This window comes from Salvelinus fontinalis, unplaced genomic scaffold (genome assembly GCF_029448725.1).
Source record: "Salvelinus fontinalis isolate EN_2023a unplaced genomic scaffold, ASM2944872v1 scaffold_0056, whole genome shotgun sequence".
NCBI classification, from domain to species: Eukaryota; Metazoa; Chordata; class Actinopteri; order Salmoniformes; family Salmonidae; genus Salvelinus; species Salvelinus fontinalis.
Genome location: NW_026600265.1, coordinates 145,237 through 164,621, shown reverse-complemented (window position 1 = coordinate 164,621; position 19,385 = coordinate 145,237). Strand labels below are relative to the sequence as shown.

General features: G+C 46.2%; 1 protein-coding gene across 2 annotated transcripts in view; it reads left to right on the top strand.

Moving 5' to 3' along the window:
• The first annotated feature begins 8,048 nt into the window (after positions 1-8,048).
• Positions 8,049-19,385, top strand: part of LOC129842599 (pre-mRNA 3'-end-processing factor FIP1-like) — a 40,700-nt gene continuing 29,363 nt past the window's right edge. The window contains exons 1-7 of one of the 2 annotated variants that reach the window (XM_055911228.1): positions 8,049-8,407; positions 8,864-8,915; positions 12,530-12,593; positions 13,244-13,350; positions 15,062-15,126; positions 17,724-17,831; positions 18,068-18,198. In XM_055911228.1, coding sequence (XP_055767203.1) covers positions 8,314-8,407; positions 8,864-8,915; positions 12,530-12,593; positions 13,244-13,350; positions 15,062-15,126; positions 17,724-17,831; positions 18,068-18,198 — 621 coding nt within the window. In that variant the 5' untranslated portion in view covers positions 8,049-8,313. Of the gene's footprint in view, positions 8,408-8,863; positions 8,916-12,529; positions 12,594-13,243; positions 13,351-15,061; positions 15,127-17,720; positions 17,832-18,067; positions 18,199-19,385 lie in introns of both variants that reach the window. The other variant, XM_055911227.1, reaches the window with a different exon arrangement.

Here is a 19,385-nt window from a genome sequence, read left to right as displayed (position 1 = left end):
CATGTGACGTCAACAACAACAACAACAAAAAGTTTGGGTGGGCAATGTATGGAATCCATGCTGTACTCAAAGGGTTACATCACCACTCTTTGACAACATAGTGTGGTTTATCACATAATAAATCCTATGAATGGATCTATCTGTTATTACACGAAATAACCAAGTAGGGTTATATCTACGTCTACTGCCATTAGTCGGCCCTCGCCATGTTCCCAATAACCAAATAGGGTTATATCTACGTCTACTGCTATTAGTCGGCCCTCGCCATGTTCCCAATAACCAAGTAGGGTTATATCTACGTCTACTGCCATTAGTCGGCCCTCGCCATGTTCCCAATAACCAAGTAGGGTTATATCTACGTCTACTGCTATTAGTCGGCCTTCGCCATGTTCCCAATAACCAAGTGGGGTTATATCTACGTCTACTGCTATTAGTCGGCCCTCGCCATGTTCCCAATAACCAAGTAGGGTTATATCTACGTCTACTGCCATTAGTCGGCCCTCGCCATGTTCCCAATAACCAAGTAGGGTTATATCTACGTCTACTGCTATTAGTAGGCCCTCGCCATGTTTCCAATAACCAAGTAGGGTTATATCTACGTCTACTGCCATTAGTCGGCCCTCGCCATGTTCCCAATAACCAAGTAGGGTTATATCTACATCTACTGCCATTAGTCGGCCCTCGCCATGTTCCCAATAACCAAGTAGGGTTATATCTACGTCTACTGCTATTAGTAGGCCCTCGCCATGTTCCCAATAACCAAGTAGGGTTATATCTACGTCTACTGCTATTAGTCGGCCCTCGCCATGTTCCCAATAACCAAGTAGGGTTATATCTACGTCTACTGCTATTAGTCGGCCCTCGCCATGTTCCCAATAACCAAGTAGGGTTATATCTACGTCTACTGCTATTAGTAGGCCCTCGCCATGTTCCCAATAACCAAGTAGGGTTATATCTACGTCTACTGCTATTAGTCGGCCCTCGCCATGTTCCCAATAACCAAGTAGGGTTATATCTACATCTACTGCCATTAGTCGGCCCTCGCCATGTTCCCAATAACCAAGTAGGGTTATATCTACGTCTACTGCTATTAGTCGGCCCTCGCCATGTTCCCAATAACCAAGTAGGGTTATATCTACGTCTACTGCTATTAGTCGGCCCTCGCCATGTTCCCAATAACCAAGTAGGGTTATATCTACGTCTACTGCCATTAGTCGGCCCTCGCCATGTTCCCAATAACCAAGTAGGGTTATATCTACGTCTACTGCTATTAGTCGGCCCTCGCCATGTTCCCAATAACCAAGTAGTGTTATGTCTACTGCCATTAGTCGGCCCTCGCCATGTTCCCAATAACCAAGTAGGGTTATATCTACGTCTACTGCTATTAGTCGGCCCTCGCCATGTTCCCAATAACCAAGTAGGGTTATATCTACGTCTACTGCTATTAGTCGGCCCTCGCCATGTTCCCAATAACCAAGTAGTGTTATGTCTACTGCCATTAGTCGGCGCTCGCCATGTTCCCAATAACCAAGTAGGGTTATATCTACGTCTACTGCTATTAGTCGGCCCTCGCCATGTTCCCAATAACCAAATAGGGTTATATCTACGTCTACTGCCATTAGTCGGCCCTCGCCATGTTCCCAATAACCAAGTAGGGTTATATCTACATCTACTGCCATTAGTCGGCCCTCGCCATGTTCCCAATAACCAAGTAGGGTTATATCTACGTCTACTGCCATTAGTCGGCCCTCGCCATGTTCCCAATAACCAAGTAGGGTTATATCTACATCTACTGCCATTAGTCGGCCCTCGCCATGTTCCCAATAACCAAGTAGGGTTATATCTACATCTACTGCCATTAGTCGGCCCTCGCCATGTTCCCAATAACCAAGTAGGGTTATATCTACGTCTACTGCCATTAGTCGGCCCTCGCCATGTTCCCAATAACCAAATAGGGTTATATCTACGTCTACTGCTATTAGTCGGCCCTCCCCATGTTCCCAATAACCAAGTAGGGTTATATCTACGTCTACTGCCATTAGTCGGCCCTCGCCATGTTCCCAATAACCAAGTAGGGTTATATCTACGTCTACTGCCATTAGTCGGCCCTCGCCATGTTCCCAATAACCAAGTAGGGTTATATCTACATCTACTGCCATTAGTCGGCCCTCGCCATGTTCCCAATAACCAAATAGGGTTATATCTACGTCTACTGCCATTAGTCGGCCCTCGCCATGTTCCCAATAACCAAGTAGGGTTATATCTACATCTACTGCCATTAGTCGGCCCTCGCCATGTTCCCAATAACCAAGTAGGGTTATATCTACATCTACTGCTATTAGTCGGCCCTCACCATGTTCCCAATAACCAAGTAGGGTTATATCTACGTCTACTGCCATTAGTCGGCCCTCGCCATGTTCCCAATAACCAAGTAGGGTTATATCTACATCTACTGCCATTAGTCGGCCCTCGCCATGTTCCCAATAACCAAGTAGGGTTATATCTACATCTACTGCCATTAGTCGGCCCTCGCCATGTTCCCAATAACCAAATAGTGTTATGTCTACTGCCATTAGTAGGCCCTCGCCATGCTCCCAATAACCAAATAGTGTTATGTCTACTGCCATTAGTCGGCCCTCGCCATGCTCCCAAACACTACACGCCTGTTGAAGACAACAGCAGACAGAGGGGAACCAGACCACCGCCCCACAGGTGTCACTGTTGTTACGGACGCTACACACTCATACCTTGCACCTGTCCATTATTCCCGTACAGGGTACTACTTGGCCCATTGGGAGAACGGTCATCCCATAGGGCTGTGGTTAAAAGTAGTGCACTGTGTAGGGAACAGGGTCCTATTGGGGACATAGATGTGATGTCATTTGAGTCATTTATATCCGGAGTCCCTGTTACATTATTAATTACCCTGTTAGTGTGTTGTAGAGGATCAGGACTGACTCATTCTGACTCACCTTCCATCTCTCTCTCTCTCTCTCTCTCTCTCTCTCTCTCTCTCTGTCTCTCTCTGTCTCTCTCTCTCTCTCTCTCTCTCTCTCTCTCTCTGTCTCTCTGTCTCTCTCTCTCTCTGTCTCTCTTTCTCTCTCTCTCTCTCTCTGTCTCTCTCTCTCTCTGTCTCTCTCTCTCTCTCAAACACCTTCCATCTCTTTCTCTCTCTCTCTCTCTCTCTCTCTCTCTCTCTCTCTGTCTCTCTCAAACACCTTCCATCTCTTTCTCTCTGTCTGTTTCTCTATCCCTCTCTGTCTCTGTCTCTCTCTCTCTCAAACACCTTCCATCTCTTTCTCTTTGTCTGTTTCTCTCTCTCTCTCTCAAACACCTTCCATCTCTTTCTCTATGTCTGTTTCTCTATCCCTCTCTGTCTCTGTCTCTCCCTCTCTCTCTCTCTCTCTCTCTCTCTCTCTCTCTCTCTCTCTCAAACACCTTCCATCTCTCTCTATGTCTGTTTCTCTATCCCTCTGTCTGTTTCTCTCTCTATGTCTGTTTCTCTCTCTCTCTCTCTCAAACACCTTCCATCTCTTTCTCTCTGTCTGTTTCTCTCTCTCTCTCTCAAACACCTTCCATCTCTTTCTATATGTCTGTTTCTCTCTCTCTCTCTCTCTCAAACACCTTCCATCTCTTTCTATATGTCTGTTTCTCTCTCTCTCTCAAACACCTTCCATCTCTTTCTCTCTCTCTCTCTCTGTCTCTGTCTCTCTCTCTCTCTCTCTCTCTCTCTCTCTCTCTCTCTCTCTCTCTCTCTCTCTCTCTCTATGTCTGTTTCTCTCTCTGTCTGTTTCTCTCTCTGTCTGTTTCTCTATCCCTCTGTCTCTCTCTGTCTGTTTCTCTATCTCTCTCTCTCTCTCTGTCTGTCTCTCTCTGTCTGTTTCTCTATCCCTCTATCTCTCTCTGTCTGTTTCTCTATCCCTCTATCTCTCTCTGTTTGTTTCTCTCTCTCTCTCTCTGTCTCTCTCTCTCTCTCTCTCAAACACCGTCCATCTCTCTCTCTGTCTGTTTCTCTATCCCTCTATCTGTCTCTCTCTCTCTCTGTCTCTCTCAAACACCTTCCATCTCTTTCTCTATGTCTGTTTCTCTATCCCTCTAACTCTGTCTCTCTCTCTCTCAAACACCTTCCATCTCTTTCTCTATCTCTCTCTCTTTCTGTCTCCCTATCTGTCTCTCTCTCTCTTTTTGTCTCTCAATCCCTCTCTTTCTCTCTCCATCTCTCTCGCTTTCTCCATTCCTCTCTCTCTCTCCATCTCTATATCCCTCTCTCTTCTCTCTCAACTTTTTCTTCTCTCTCTCGCTGTCTCTCTCCCCATCTCTCTCATCATTCACTCTCTCCATCTCTCTCTGTCTCACTCATATTTCCCCTCCCAGTCTCTCTACATCTCTCTCTCTCTCCCTCCATCTCTCTCTCTCTCTCTCTGCAGTGTGAGTCATTCTGCTGTTAGACAGATGAACTGACGTCCTACAGAGAGCATCTGATGGCCACTCAGATTTCATTTCAAGTTTCAAGTTTTAATGTCACGTGCTCAAGTACAGTGAAATGCTCTAAACCCCACAATGCAGTAATCAATAGCAGTGTAATACAAAAATAACAAGGTAGAACAAAAACACACCAGATATAAAAATAACAAGAACACGAGAAAGTAAGACGCTTTATACAAGTCATGACAGGTACAGAGAGAAAGAGAGTCATCGTATGTGTGTGTTTGTGTGTGTGTTTGTGTGTGGTTCTTTGTATGTGTGTGTGTGCGTGTGTGTGTGTGTTTCTTTTTATGTGTGTGTGTGTGTGTTTGTTTCTTTGTATGTGCGTGTGTGTGTGTGTGTGTGTGTGTGTGTGTGTGTGTGTGTGTGTGTGTGTGTGTGTGTGTGTGTGTGTGTGTGTGTGTGTGTGTGTGTGTGTGTGTGTGTGTGTGTGTGTGTGTGTGTGTGTTGTAAATACAACCAATATTGATCGGTTTACTGATCTTAACTATGTGCACATTGTTAAATCACAGCTGATAATCTAACATCTGTAACGTCTTTATGAAACCTTTGTGATGTCATCTTTACATTTTGTGTTTTTTGTTTCTTTTCACTTTATTGTCTTGCTTTGGCAATGTAAACATATGTTTCCCATGCCAATAAAGCCCCTTTGAATTGAAATTGAATTGACACACAGACAGACAGAGAGAGAAACAGACAGACAGACAGACAGACAGACAGAGAAACAGACAGACAGACAGACAGACAGACAGACAGACAGACAGAGAGAGAAACAGACAGACAGACAGACAGACAGACAGACAGACAGACAGAGAGGATGGAAAGGAAACCCAGTCCCTCCCTCTCCCAGTAACTGTATCCAGTCTAACTTCTCCATCTGATGTAACCTTACTCTCCACCTTGCTGACAGTGCATTATATCCTGCATCCCAAACGGCACCCTATTCCCTATATAGTGTATTACTTTTGACCTGAGCCCAAAGGACCTCTGCTCAAAAGTAGTGCACTAAATAGGGAATAGGGTGCCATTTTGGACACGTGATTCTGTATCCATTTGTTCTAACATCCCATAATAGCATGGTAAGTGTGGTGTGGAACACACTCTTCATCTTCCACCTGCTCCATGCGGGTTGCTAAGTGTTCCTCTGTGGTGGCGTTGCGGTCATCTCTCATTGTCCATCGACGGTCTTAGGGTTGTGAGGGGTAAAAAAAAAAACCCCGACAACAACAAAAAACCCATCTGTTTTGACAGAGCAGCTGTGAGATAAACTGTGTTTCGTGGAGTGTTGTCTGAGTAAGATAATATGAGTGTTACAGGGCTAATTACAGATGGACCAATGTCGGAGCGCTCTCACTGAAACCTGCTTAACATGGATTAGTCTGTAATCTAGTTAACATAATCCCTACGTGGAGGGGTAGGGAGAGTGGGAGGGAAGGAGGGGGGAGACAGAGGGAGGGAAGGGGAGAGAGGGATGGAGGGTGGGCAGAGGGAGGGGGGAGAGAGGGAGGGGGGAGAGAGTGGGAGGGAAGGTGGGAGGGAGAGACAGAGGGAGGGGGGAGAGGGAGGGAGGGGGGAGAGAGAGGGAGGGAAGGTGGGAGGGAGAGACAGAGGGAGGGGGAGACAGAGGGAGGGAGGGATGCAGGGAGAGAGGGGGGGGCAGAGGAAGGGAAGGTGGGAGGGGGGAGAGAGGGAGGGGGAGAGAGGGGGGACAGAGGGATGGAAGGTGGGAGGGGGGAGAGAGGGAGGGGGCGAGAGGGAGGGAGGCATGGAGGGAGGGAGAGTGGGAGGGAAGGAGGGGAGACAGAGGGAGGGAAGGTGGGAGGGGGGAGAGATGGAGGGGGGAGAGACAGAGGGAGGGAGGCATGGAGGGGGAGGGAGGGAGAGTGGGAGGGAAGGAGGGGGGAGACAGAGGGAGGGAAGGTGGGAGGGGGGAGAGAGGGAGAGACAGAGGGAGGGAGGCATGGAGGGGGAGGGAGGGAGAGTGGGAGGGAAGGAGGGGGGAGACAGAGGGAGGGAGAGTGGGAGGGAAGGAGGGGGGAGACAGACGGAGGGAGGTCGATGAATAGAACATACAGATAGAGTCATTAATAGAGAAAGTGAAAGAGGGACAGAAGGAGAGAGACACAAAAAGACAGACAAACACTTAGTGCTTCTGTAAGCATAAACAAACTTTCAAGTGAACAGATCGGCAAAGTGCTAGAGACTGTTTCTAAGTACCTCACAGTGTGTGTGTGTGTGTGCCTGTGTGTGTGTGCCTGCGTGTGTGTGCCTGTGTGTGTTTGTGCTTGCGTGTGTGTATGTGTTTGTGCTTGCGTATGTGTGTGTGTGTTTGTGTGCCTGTGTGTGTGTGTGCCTGTGTGTGTGTGCCTGCGTGTGTGTGCCTGCGTGTGTGTGCCTGTGTGTGTGTGTGCCTGCGTGTGTGTGCCTGTGTGTGTTTGTGCTTGCGTGTGTGTATGTGTTTGTGCTTGCGTATGTGGTTGTGTGTTTGTGCCTGCATGTGTGTGTGAGTGTGTGTTTGGGTTTTGTGCATGCATGCATGTGTGTGTGTGTGTGTGTGCTTGCGTGTCTATGTGTGCCTGTGTGTGTGTGTATATATATATGTGTGTGTGTGTGTGGTGTGTGTGTGTGTGTGTGTGTGTGTGTGTGTGTGTGTGTGTGGTGTGTGTGTGTGTGTGTGTGTGTGTGTGTGCCTGTGTATGTGTATGTGTGTGTGTGCCTGTGTGTGTGTGTGTATATGTGTGTGTGTGTGTGTGTTTGTGCCTGCGTGTGTGTGTGTATATGTGTGTGTGTGTGTTTGTACCTGCGTGTGTGTGTATGTGTGTGTGTGAGTATATGTATGTGTGTGTGTGTGTATATGTGTGTGTGTTTGTGCCTGCATGTGTGTGTATGCCTTAATAGATCCATCTTTACGTCCCCTTATAGTTCAATAAACAGAGGCTGAACTCCAGTGGCCATAACTACATTAACTACATTAACAATAGAGCAGCCTCTGCATTAAAGTCTACCCTATCCCACCCCCATACAAAACCACAACACCAATCAGGACATTTTAAAGTGGCCATCGGCTGTCTATCGCTACAGATGGACTGGACTGCTGTTGTGTGCTCAGTAGACACAATGATACACGCCTATTTTGAAGAATGTGATGTAGTTTGGGTATTTAACGGACATTGTATATTGTGTTGGTTGAAATGTTTGTGTGGGACGCTATAAGAAGTGTATTCATGATTAGCATACAGGTATAGTGTATACAAGAATTAGCAGAATAGTTGTCCACAATGTAGTCACCAATGGTGTATGTATCAACACATAATTCTTGTGATGAACAAAATAGCAAGTAGATGTATTCTAGGGAGTGGTCTGCTACATTGTCCTTCAATAATAAAAAACAACTTTATGCGGTGCGCCCCCCCCCCCCCCCCCCCCCTAGAAAATATAATTTAAGTTATTTCGCCCTCTTGTGTCTTTAAAACGTTACTCCAGTCGACATCGCGGGCCAAACTGCGCATGAACCGTTCGATTTTCGACGTCCGGGGACAGATTCTCGCTAGACCAATAGGAAGACAGTTTGTTTGCCCTCTGTTGAAGGATTACTTCCGGGCACACCGTCTACCGCTAGCTCGTCGAAATCAAAATGTATGAAGTGGATATTTTCCGCGCTTCAAGATAGTGCAATAATTTATGACGACTTCTGCTGTTTTAACAACAACAAAAAATTGGTCGTGTGCATTTACTACTATCCGGGTTGTTTCGTTAGCTAGCTAGCTAGCTGGAAAACAAGAGTTGCGATCTTCGTGAAAGGCACTTTCTTACCGCTTGTTAAAGAAGATGTCTGCGGAAGAGGCGGCAGACAACACAACCCCGGCGGACGCGAGTGCGGGAGATGGCGGCGGAGACGAGGAAGAAGAGTGGCTCTACGGAGGTAAAGAGGTGTTACAATGAATAAAACATTAGCTAAGTTGTTCGAGTTATAACTAAGCCACATGCAACTGCAAATCATTAGCACAGGCGCTACCTATTTAGCACAGTAGTTGCTGTAGCTAGCTTGCTAAAGCATAAGCCGTGGTGGTGCTGCATGTGTTGGCCTAGCGTCACTGTAAACGTCAAGCCGGCTCACTAACGCTACAGCATTCAGGAATGCACCAAAGATTTGCACTTTGCTCAGTTTGTAGTTATCTAACTACCGGTATGTGGAAAAATACAATGGACAGAAAGAAGCATTGGATATGAAGGGTTCGTTTACATTGATCTTCTGAAAGAACAAACGTGACTAGCTAGCTATGTAAGTTAAATAACTAGGTCACGTGAGATATTGTAATCTATGACTTTTATTGTTGACATTTTACAGTTAGTTAATGAATGTTCGTTTCCCTTCTAGATGATGATGAGAGAGCTGATGAAGAAGAGGCCAAACTAACCGCTGCTGTCAGGTGACTTTCCTCACCCTCCACCCGTTTGTGTCTAAGCTGGTTACTGAGTCGTCTCAACTTTCTCTGTTGTCTACAGGATGTGTCAGAACGTGTTGGTGATATTTACACCCTCAGTCTGAATGTGTTGGTGATATTTACACCCTCAGTCTGAATGTGTTGGTGATATTTACACCCTCAGTCTGAATGTATTGGTGATATTTACACCCTCAGTCTGAATGTGTTGGTGATATTTACACCCTCAGTCTGAATGTGTTGGTGATATTTACACCCTCAGTCTGAATGTGATGGTGATATTTACACCCTCCGTCTGTGTTGGTGATATTTACACCCTCGGTCTGAATGTGTTGGTGATATTTACACCCTCAGTCTGAATGTGTTGGTGATATTTACACCCTCAGTCTGAATGTGTTGGTGATATTTACACCCTCAGTCAGAATGTGTTGGTGATATTTACACCCTCAGTCTGAATGTATTAGTGATATTTACACCCTCAGTCAGAATGTGTTGGTGATATTTACACCCTCAGTCCGAATGTGTTGGTGATATTTACACCCTCAGTCTGAATGTGTTGGTGATATTTACACCCTCAGTCTGAATGTGTTGGTGATATTTACACCCTCAGTCCGAATGTGTTGGTGATATTTACACCCTCAGTCTGTGTTGGTGATATTTACACCCTCAGTCTGAATGTGTTGGTGATATTTACACCCTCAGTCTGAATGTGTTGGTGATATTTACACCCTCGGTCTGTGTTGGTGATATTTACACCCTCAGTCTGAATGTGTTGGTGATCTTTACACCCTCAGTCTGAATGTGTTGGTGATATTTACACCCTCAGTCTGAATGTGTTGGTGATATTTACACCCTCAGTCTGAATGTATTGGTGATATTTACACCCTCAGTCTGAATGTGTTGGTGATATTTACACCCCCAGTCTGAATGTGTTGGTGATATTTACACCCTCAGTCTGAATGTGTTGGTGATATTTAAACCCTCAGTCTGTGTTGGTGATATTTACACCCTCAGTCTGAATGTATTGGTGATATTTACACCCTCAGTCTGAATGTGTTGGTGATATTTACACCCTCATTCTGAATGTATTGGTGATATTTACACCCTCAGTCTGAATGTGTTGGTGATATTTACACCCTCAGTCTGTGTTGGTGATATTTACACCCTCAGTCTGTGTTGGTGATATTTACACCCTCAGTCTGTGTTGGTGATATTTGCACCCTCAGTCAGAATGTGTTGGTGATATTTACACCCTCAGTCTGAATGTGTTGGTGATATTTACACCCTCAGTCTGAATGTGTTGGTGATATTTACACCCTCAGTCTGAATGTGTTGGTGATATTTACACCCTCAGTCTGAATGTGTTGGTGATATTTACACCCTCAGTCTGAATGTGTTGGTGATATTTACACCCTCAGTCTGAATGTGTTGGTGATATTTAAACCCTCAGTCTGTGTTGGTGATATTTACACCCTCAGTCTGAATGTATTGGTGATATTTACACCCTCAGTCTGAATGTGTTGGTGATATTTACACCCTCATTCTGAATGTATTGGTGATATTTACACCCTCAGTCTGAATGTGTTGGTGATATTTACACCCTCAGTCTGTGTTGGTGATATTTACACCCTCAGTCTGTGTTGGTGATATTTACACCCTCAGTCTGTGTTGGTGATATTTACACCCTCAGTCAGAATGTGTTGGTGATATTTACACCCTCAGTCTGAATGTGTTGGTGATATTTACACCCTCAGTCTGAATGTGTTGGTGATATTTACACCCTCAGTCTGAATGTGTTGGTGATATTTACACCCTCAGTCTGAATGTGTTGGTGATATTTACACCCTCAGTCTGAATGTGTTGGTGATATTTACACCCTCAGTCTGAATGTGTTGGTGATATTTACACTCTCAGTCTGAATGTGTTGGTGATATTTACACTCTCAGTCTGAATGTGTTGGTGATATTTACACCCTCAGTCTGAATGTGTTGGTGATATTTACACTCTCAGTCTGAATGTGTTGGTGATATTTACACCCTCAGTCTGAATGTGTTGGTGATATTTACACCCTCAGTCTGAATGTGTTGGTGATATTTACACCCTCGGTCTGAATGTGTTGGTGATATTTACACCCTCGGTCTGAATGTGTTGGTGATATTTACACCCTCGGTCAGAATGTGTTGGTGATATTTACACCCTCAGTCTGAATGTGTTGGTGATATTTACACCCTCAGTCTGAATGTGTTGGTGATATTTACACCCTCGGTCTGAATGTGTTGGTGATATTTACACCCTCGGTCTGAATGTGTTGGTGATATTTACACCCTCAGTCTGAATGTGTTGGTGATATTTACACCCTCAGTCTGAATGTATTGGTGATATTTACACCCTCAGTCTGAATGTGTTGGTGATATTTACACCCTCAGTCTGAATGTGTTGGTGATATTTACACCCTCAGTCTGATTGTGTTGGTGATATTTACACCCTCAGTCTGTGTTGGTGATATTTACACCCTCAGTCTGAATGTGTTGGTGATATTTACACCCTCAGTCTGAATGTATTGGTGATATTTACACCCTCAGTCTGAATGTGTTGGTGATATTTACACCCTCAGTCTGAATGTGTTGGTGATATTTACACCCTCAGTCTGAATGTATTGGTGATATTTACACCCTCAGTCTGAATGTGTTGGTGATATTTACACCCTCAGTCTGAATGTGTTGGTGATATTTACACCCTCAGTCTGAATGTGTTGGTGATATTTACACCCTCGGTCTGAATGTGTTGGTGATATTTACACCCTCGGTCTGAATGTGTTGGTGATATTTACACCCTCGGTCTGAATGTGTTGGTGATATTTACACCCTCAGTCAGAATGTGTTGGTGATATTTACACCCTCAGTCTGAATGTGTTGGTGATATTTACACCCTCAGTCTGAATGTGTTGGTGATATTTACACCCTCGGTCTGAATGTGTTGGTGATATTTACACCCTCGGTCTGAATGTGTTGGTGATATTTACACCCTCAGTCTGAATGTGTTGGTGATATTTACACCCTCAGTCTGAATGTATTGGTGATATTTACACCCTCAGTCTGAATGTGTTGGTGATATTTACACCCTCAGTCTGAATGTGTTGGTGATATTTACACCCTCAGTCTGAATGTGTTGGTGATATTTACACCCTCAGTCTGAATGTGTTGGTGATATTTACACCCTCAGTCTGTGTTGGTGATATTTACACCCTCAGTCTGAATGTGTTGGTGATATTTACACCCTCAGTCTGAATGTATTGGTGATATTTACACCCTCAGTCTGAATGTGTTGGTGATATTTACACCCTCAGTCTGAATGTGTTGGTGATATTTACACCCTCAGTCTGAATGTATTGGTGATATTTACACCCTCAGTCTGAATGTGTTGGTGATATTTACACCCTCGGTCTGAATGTGTTGGTGATATTTCCACCCTCAGTCTGATTGTGTTGGTGATATTTCCACCCTCAGTCTGATTGTGTTGGTGATATTTCCACCCTCAGTCTGATTGTGTTGGTGATATTTCCACCCTCAGTCTGAATGTGTTGGTGATATTTCCACCCTCAGTGCACCTGTTCCTGCTACGGAGTCAGATGAGGCAGCTGCTACAGGCAACGGAGTGGAAGCTCAGGTAAGACCTCTCTTCTCCTGTTAGTCCCAAATGGCACTCTATTCCCCCGTAGTGCTCTACGTTTGACCAAAGTAGTGCACTATAACGGGAATAGGGTGCCATTTGGTACCGAGGGGCAGTGTTTCTCCTATCGCTGTTGACTTGGGCTTTGTGTGTAATTAAGGGCTGGAGTTTCTCCTGTTCAGTTCATGTGGTCTGGAAACACTCCAGGCCCTACTATGTTTTGTGTAGAAGAGATGGGTTCTGATCCGGTTTCTGTCTGTTTCTGTTTGTTGTAAGTCGCTCTGGATAAGAGCGTCTGCTAAATGACTTAAATGTAATGTAAATGTTTCTCTCTCCTCCCCCTTACCTCTCCCTCTCTATTCCCTCTCTCTCTCTTTCTCTCCACGTCTCTCTCTCTCTCTCTCTCTCTCTCTCTCTCTCTCTCTCTCTCTCTCTCTCTCTCTCTCTCTCTCTGTCTCTCTCTCTATCCCTTCTCTCTCTCTATTCCCTCTCTATCCCCTCTCTCTATTCCCTCTCTATCCCCTCTCTCTATTCCCTCTCTCTTTCCCTCTCTATCACTTCTCTCTCTCTCTCTCTCACTCTTCTCCCCCTTCTCTCTCTTTCCCTCTCTATCCCCTCTCTCTCCTCCCCCCCTCTCTCTCTCTCAGGAGAAGGAGCCAGGAGATGATGACGACAGTGATAGCGACAGTGACGATGATGACGATGATGTTCGTGTCACCATCGGAGACATCAAGACCGGAGCTCCACAGTACACGTACGTGTCTTTAAAGTAGAGGTCGACCGACTATGATTTTTCACTGCCAATTCCGATTATTGGAAGACCAAAAAAAGCCGATACCGATTAATCGGCCGATTTGTATGTATTTGTAATATTGACAATTACAACAATACTGAATGAACACTTTTATTTTAATATAATACATAAATAAAAATCTATTTAGTTTCAAATAAATAATGAAACATGTTCAATTTGGTTTAAATAATGAAAAAACACATTGTTGGAGAAGAAAGTAAAAGTGCAATATGTGCCATGTAAAAAAAGCTAACGTTTAAGTTCCTTGTTCAGAACATGAGAACATATGAAAGCTGGTGGTTCCTTTTGACATGAGTATTCAATATTCCCAGTTAAGAAGTTTTAGGTTGTAGTTATAGGACTATTTCTCTCTCTACCATTTGTATTTCATATACCTTTGACTATTGGATGTTCTAATAGGTACTTTAGTATCGCCAGCCTAATCTCAGGAGTTGATAGGCTTGAAGTCATAAACAGCTCAATGCTTGAAGAGCTGCTGGCAAAACGCAGGAAAGTGCTGTTTGAATGAATGCTTACGAGCCTGCTGCTGCCTACCACAGCTCAGTCAAACTGCTCTATCAAATATCAAATCATAGACTTAATTATAATATAATAAACACACAGAAATACGAGCTTTAGGTCATTAATATGGTCAAATCCGGAAACTATAATTTCGAAAACAAAACGTTTATTCTTTCAGTGAAATACGGAACCGTTACGTATTTTATCGAACAGGTGGCATCCATACGTCTAAATATTCCTGTTACGTTGCACAACCTTTAGTGTTATGTCATAATTATGTAAAAATCTGGCAAATTACGGTCTTTGTTAGGAAGAAATGGTCTTCACACAGTTCGCAACGAGCCAGGTGGCCCAAACTGCTGCATATACCCTGACTCTGCTTGCACAGAACCCAAGAGAAGTGACACAATTTCCCTAGTTAATATTGCCTGCTAACATTTAATTTTTGGGGCCTCCCGGGTGGCGCAGTGGTCTAAGGCACTGCATCGCAGCGCTAGCTGTGCCACCAGAGATTCAGTGCGGCTTGGTTGGGTTGTGTTTCGGAGGACGCGTGGCTCTTGACCTTCGGCCTCTCCCGAGTCCGTACGGGAGTTGCAGCGATGAGACAAGACTGTAACTACCAATTGGGGAGAAAAAAGGGTTAACATTTATTTATTTTTTTTAAACATGAATTTCTTTTAACTAAATATGCAGGTATAAACATTTTTAAAGAAAGGCATTGATGTTTATGGTTAGGTACATTGGTGCAACGACAGCGCTTTTTTTGTGAATGCGCTTGTTAAATCGTCACCTGTTTGGCGAAGTAGGCTGTGATTCGAGGATAAATTAACAGCCACCGCATTGATTATTTGCAACGCTAGCTACGGTCTTTAGAGGGGGATAGTTCACCCGTAATGTCTTTAAAGGGATAGTTCACCCTACGTTCTTTAAAGGGATAGTTCACCCTACGTTCTTTAAAGGGATAGTTCACCCTACGGTCTTTAAAGGGATAGTTCACCGCAATGTCTAAGCCGATCTGTCCTTATTATTCCCAGATAAGGGGTTTCAAGTACAGCTGATGAGCCTGAATTCATCTATTTTATTTCACAGCCTTTGACGCTGTAGCGGTAAATTGTGTGTTGTTGTTGACATGTCTGGTTTGTTGTTGTAGAACGTATGGAGTGGCTCCTGTTAACCTGAACATAAAGACAGCGGGAGCCAGACCCTATGGAACAGGTACTGTAGTATTCTGTCCACCACCTGTTCTATGCACCTGATTTTACACAGGCCTACATAGAGTGGGAAATGTATAGTACAGGCTTATATAGGTGTCCATTCCCACCGCCATGTCTGGATAGGTGTCCATTCCCACCAGCGTGTCTCGATAGGTGTCCATTCCCACCGCCGTGTCTCGATAGGTGTCCATTCCCACCGCCGTGTCTCGATAGGTGTCCATTCCCACCGCCGTGTCTGGATAGGTGTCCATTCCCACCACCATAGGTGTCCATTCCCACCGCCATGTCTGGATAGGTGTCCATTCCCACCGCCGTGTCTGGATAGGTGTCCATTCCCACCGCCGTGTCTGGATAGGTGTCCATTCCCACCGCCGTGTCTGGATAGGTGTCCATTCCCACCGCCGTGTCTGGATAGGTGTCCATTCCCACCGTCGTGTCTCGATAGGTGTCCATTCCCACCGTTGTGTTTGATAGGTGTCCATTCCCACCGCCGTGTCTTGATAGGTGTCCATTCCCACCGCCATGACTTGATAGGTGTCCATTCCCACCACCATAGGTGTCCATTCCCACCGCCGTGTCTGGATAGGTGTCCATTCCCACCACCGTGTTTGATAGGTGTCCATTCCCACCGCCGTGTCTGGATAGGTGTCCATTCCCACCGCGTGTCTTGATAGGTGTCCATTCCCACCGCCATGTCTTGATAGGTGTCCATTCCCACCGCCATGTCTTGATAGGTGTCCATTCCCACCGCCATGTCTTGATAGGTGTCCATTCCCACCGCCGTGTCTGGATAGGTGTCCATTCCCACTGCCGTGTCTGGATAGGTGTCCATTCCCACCGCCGTGTCTTGATAGGTGTCCATTCCCACCACCATAGGTGTCCATTCCCACCACCGTGTCTGGATAGGTGTCCATTCCCACCGCCGTGTCTGGATAGGTGTCCATTCCCACCGCCATGACTTGATAGGTGTCCATTCCCACCACCAGAGGTGTCCATTCCCACCGCCGTGTCTGGATAGGTGTCCATTCCCACCACCGTGTTTGATAGGTGTCCATTCCCACCGCCGTGTCTGGATAGGTGTCCATTCCCACCGCGTGTCTTGATAGGTGTCCATTCCCACCGCCATGTCTTGATAGGTGTCCATTCCCACCACCATGTCTTGATAGGTGTCCATTCCCACCGCCATGTCTTGATAGGTGTCCATTCCCACCGCCGTGTCTGGATAGGTGTCCATTCCCACTGCCGTGTCTGGATAGGTGTCCATTCCCACCGCCGTGTCTTGATAGGTGTCCATTCCCACCACCATAGGTGTCCATTCCCACCGTCGTGTCTGGATAGGTGTCCATTCCCACCGCCGTGTCTTGATAGGTGTCCATTCCCACCACCATAGGTGTCCATTCCCACCGCTGTGTCTGGATAGGTGTCCATTCCCACCGCCGTGTCTTGATAGGTGTCCATTCCCACCGCCGTGTCTGGATAGGTGTCCATTCCCACCGCCATAGGTGTCCATTCCCACCGTCGTGTCTGGATAGGTGTCCATTCCCACCGCCGTGTCTTGATAGGTGTCCATTCCCACCACCATAGGTGTCCATTCCCACCGCTGTGTCTGGATAGGTGTCCATTCCCACCGCCATAGGTGTCCATTCCCACCGCCGTGTCTGCATAGGTGTCCATTCCCACCGCCGTGTCTGGATAGGTGTCCATTCCCACCGCCGTGTCTCGATAGGTGTCCATTCCCACCACCATAGGTGTCCATTCACACGCCATTTCTCGATTGGTGTCCATTCCCACCGCCGTGTCTCGATAGGTGTCCATTCCCACCGCCGTGTCTCGATAGGTGTCCATTCCCACCGCCGTGTCTCGATAGGTGTCCATTCCCACCGCCGTGTCTCGATAGGTGTCCATTTTCACCGCCGTGTCTCGATAGGTGTCCATTCCCACCGCCGTGTCTCGATAGGTGTCCATTCCCATCGCCGTGTCTGGATAGGTGTCCTTTCCCACCGCCGTGTCTTGATAGGTGTCCATTCCCACCGCCGTGTACTGATAGGTGTCCATTCCCACCGCCGTGTCTGGATAGGTGTCCATTCCCACCACCATAGGTGTCCATTCCCACCGCCGTGTCTCGATAGGTGTCCATTCCCACCGCCGTGTCTGGAGAGGTGTCCATTCCCACCGCCGTGTCTGGAGAGGTGTCCATTCCCACCGCCGTGTCTTGATAGGTGTCCATTCCCACCGCCGTGTCTCGATAGGTGTCCATTCCCACCACCATAGGTGTCCATTCCCACCGCTGTGTCTCGATAGGTGTCCATTCCCACCGCCGTGTCTCGATAGGTGTCCATTCCCACCGCCGTGTCTGGATAGGTGTCCATTCCCACCGCCGTGTCTGTATAGGTGTCCATTCCCACCGCCGTGTCTGGATAGGTGTACATTCCCATCACCGTGTCTTGGGCGGTTAAGTGGAACTAGATGGTATAAATGTAGATATTGTTGATATAAATTTTTGATTGATCTACTAAATTGTCCTCTGTATAATACTGGTCGATATTCTAAATGTTTTATTTTCTATGTGGTGTTTTTGGTTTCTATTCTCTCTAGTAGGGAACAAGTTAAAGGGTGTGGATCTGGAGGCCCCGGGCAACATCAATGGAGTCCCAGTGGTGGAGGTGGACATGGAGACATTCGAGGAGAAACCCTGGAGGAAACCAGGTACGTGTTACTGTGTCTTCTGAACAGTGTGGGGAGGGGGTGGGGTTACATTTCTGATTGGTCCACTTTTACACTGAGAGGCTTGGTAGGAGTTTGTAAAAAATAAACGAGAGTGTGTGTGTGTCTGTAGGTGCTGACCTGTCTGTCTGTCTTTCTCTCTCTCTGTGTGTGTGTGTGTGTGTGTGTGTGTGTGTGTGTGTGTGTGTGTGTGTGTGTGTGTGTGTGTGTGTGTGTAGGTGCTGACCTGTCTGACTACTTTAACTATGGGTTCAACGAGGACACGTGGAAGGGCTACTGTGACAAACAGAAGAGGCTGAGGATGGGCCTGGAGGTCGCTAACATCTCCTCCACCACCAGCAAAATCACTGTAAGATACAACACCTCCTCCACTACCAGCTAAATCACTGAGATACAACACCTCCTCCACTACCAGCTAAATCACTGTAAGATACAACACCTCCTCCACTACCAGCTAAATCACTGTAAGATACAACACCTCCTCCACCACCAGCTAAATCACTGTAAGATACAACACCTCCTCCACCACCAGCTAAATCACTGTAAGATACAACACCTCCTCCACTACCAGCTAAATCACTGTAAGATACAACACCTCCTCCACCACCAGCTAAATCACTGTAAGATACAACACCTCCTCCACCACCAGCTAAATCACTGTAAGATACAACACCTCCTCCACCACCAGCTAAATCACTGTAAGATACAACACCTCCTCCACTACCAGCTAAATCACTGTAAGATACAACACCTCCTCCACTACCAGCTAAATCACTGTAAGATACAACACCTCCTCCACCACCAGCTAAATCACTGTAAGATACAACACCTCCTCCACTACCAGCTAAATCACTAAGATACAACACCTCCTCCACTACCAGCTAAATCACTGAGATACAACACCTCCTCCACTACCAGCTAAATCACTAAGATACAACACCTCCTCCACTACCAGCTAAATCACTGTAAGATACAACACCTCCTCCACAACCAACTAAATCACTGAGATACAACACCTCCTCCACTACCAGCTAAATCACTGAGATACAACACCTCCTCCACTACCAGCTAAATCACTAAGATACAACACCTCATCCACTACCAGCTAAATCACTGAGATACAACACCTCCTCCACCACCAGCTAAATCACTAAGATACAACACCTCCTCCACTACCAGCTAAATCACTGAGATACAACACCTCCTCCACTACCAGCTAAATCACTGAGATACAACACCTCCTCCACTACCAGCTAAATCACTAAGATACAACACCTCCTCCACTTGGAGGGCTTTACGGATCCACCTGTACCCGAATACCCGAAACCTGATCTGGGACCCAGAATTCTAGATAATGTCACGGGTCTAGATCGAATCGGATTGTCACGAGTCTCTTGTCCGGAAGGGCCCCCATACAGGTCTGAACGCGAGAGCGATGTTATCATTTATGCCTCTGCTCCTCTTTTGCTTTTCATGGGTGGCGCGTGTACCGGCCGCTGGTTTGTTGTTGTTAGTCAATCACAAGTCATCAAAGCA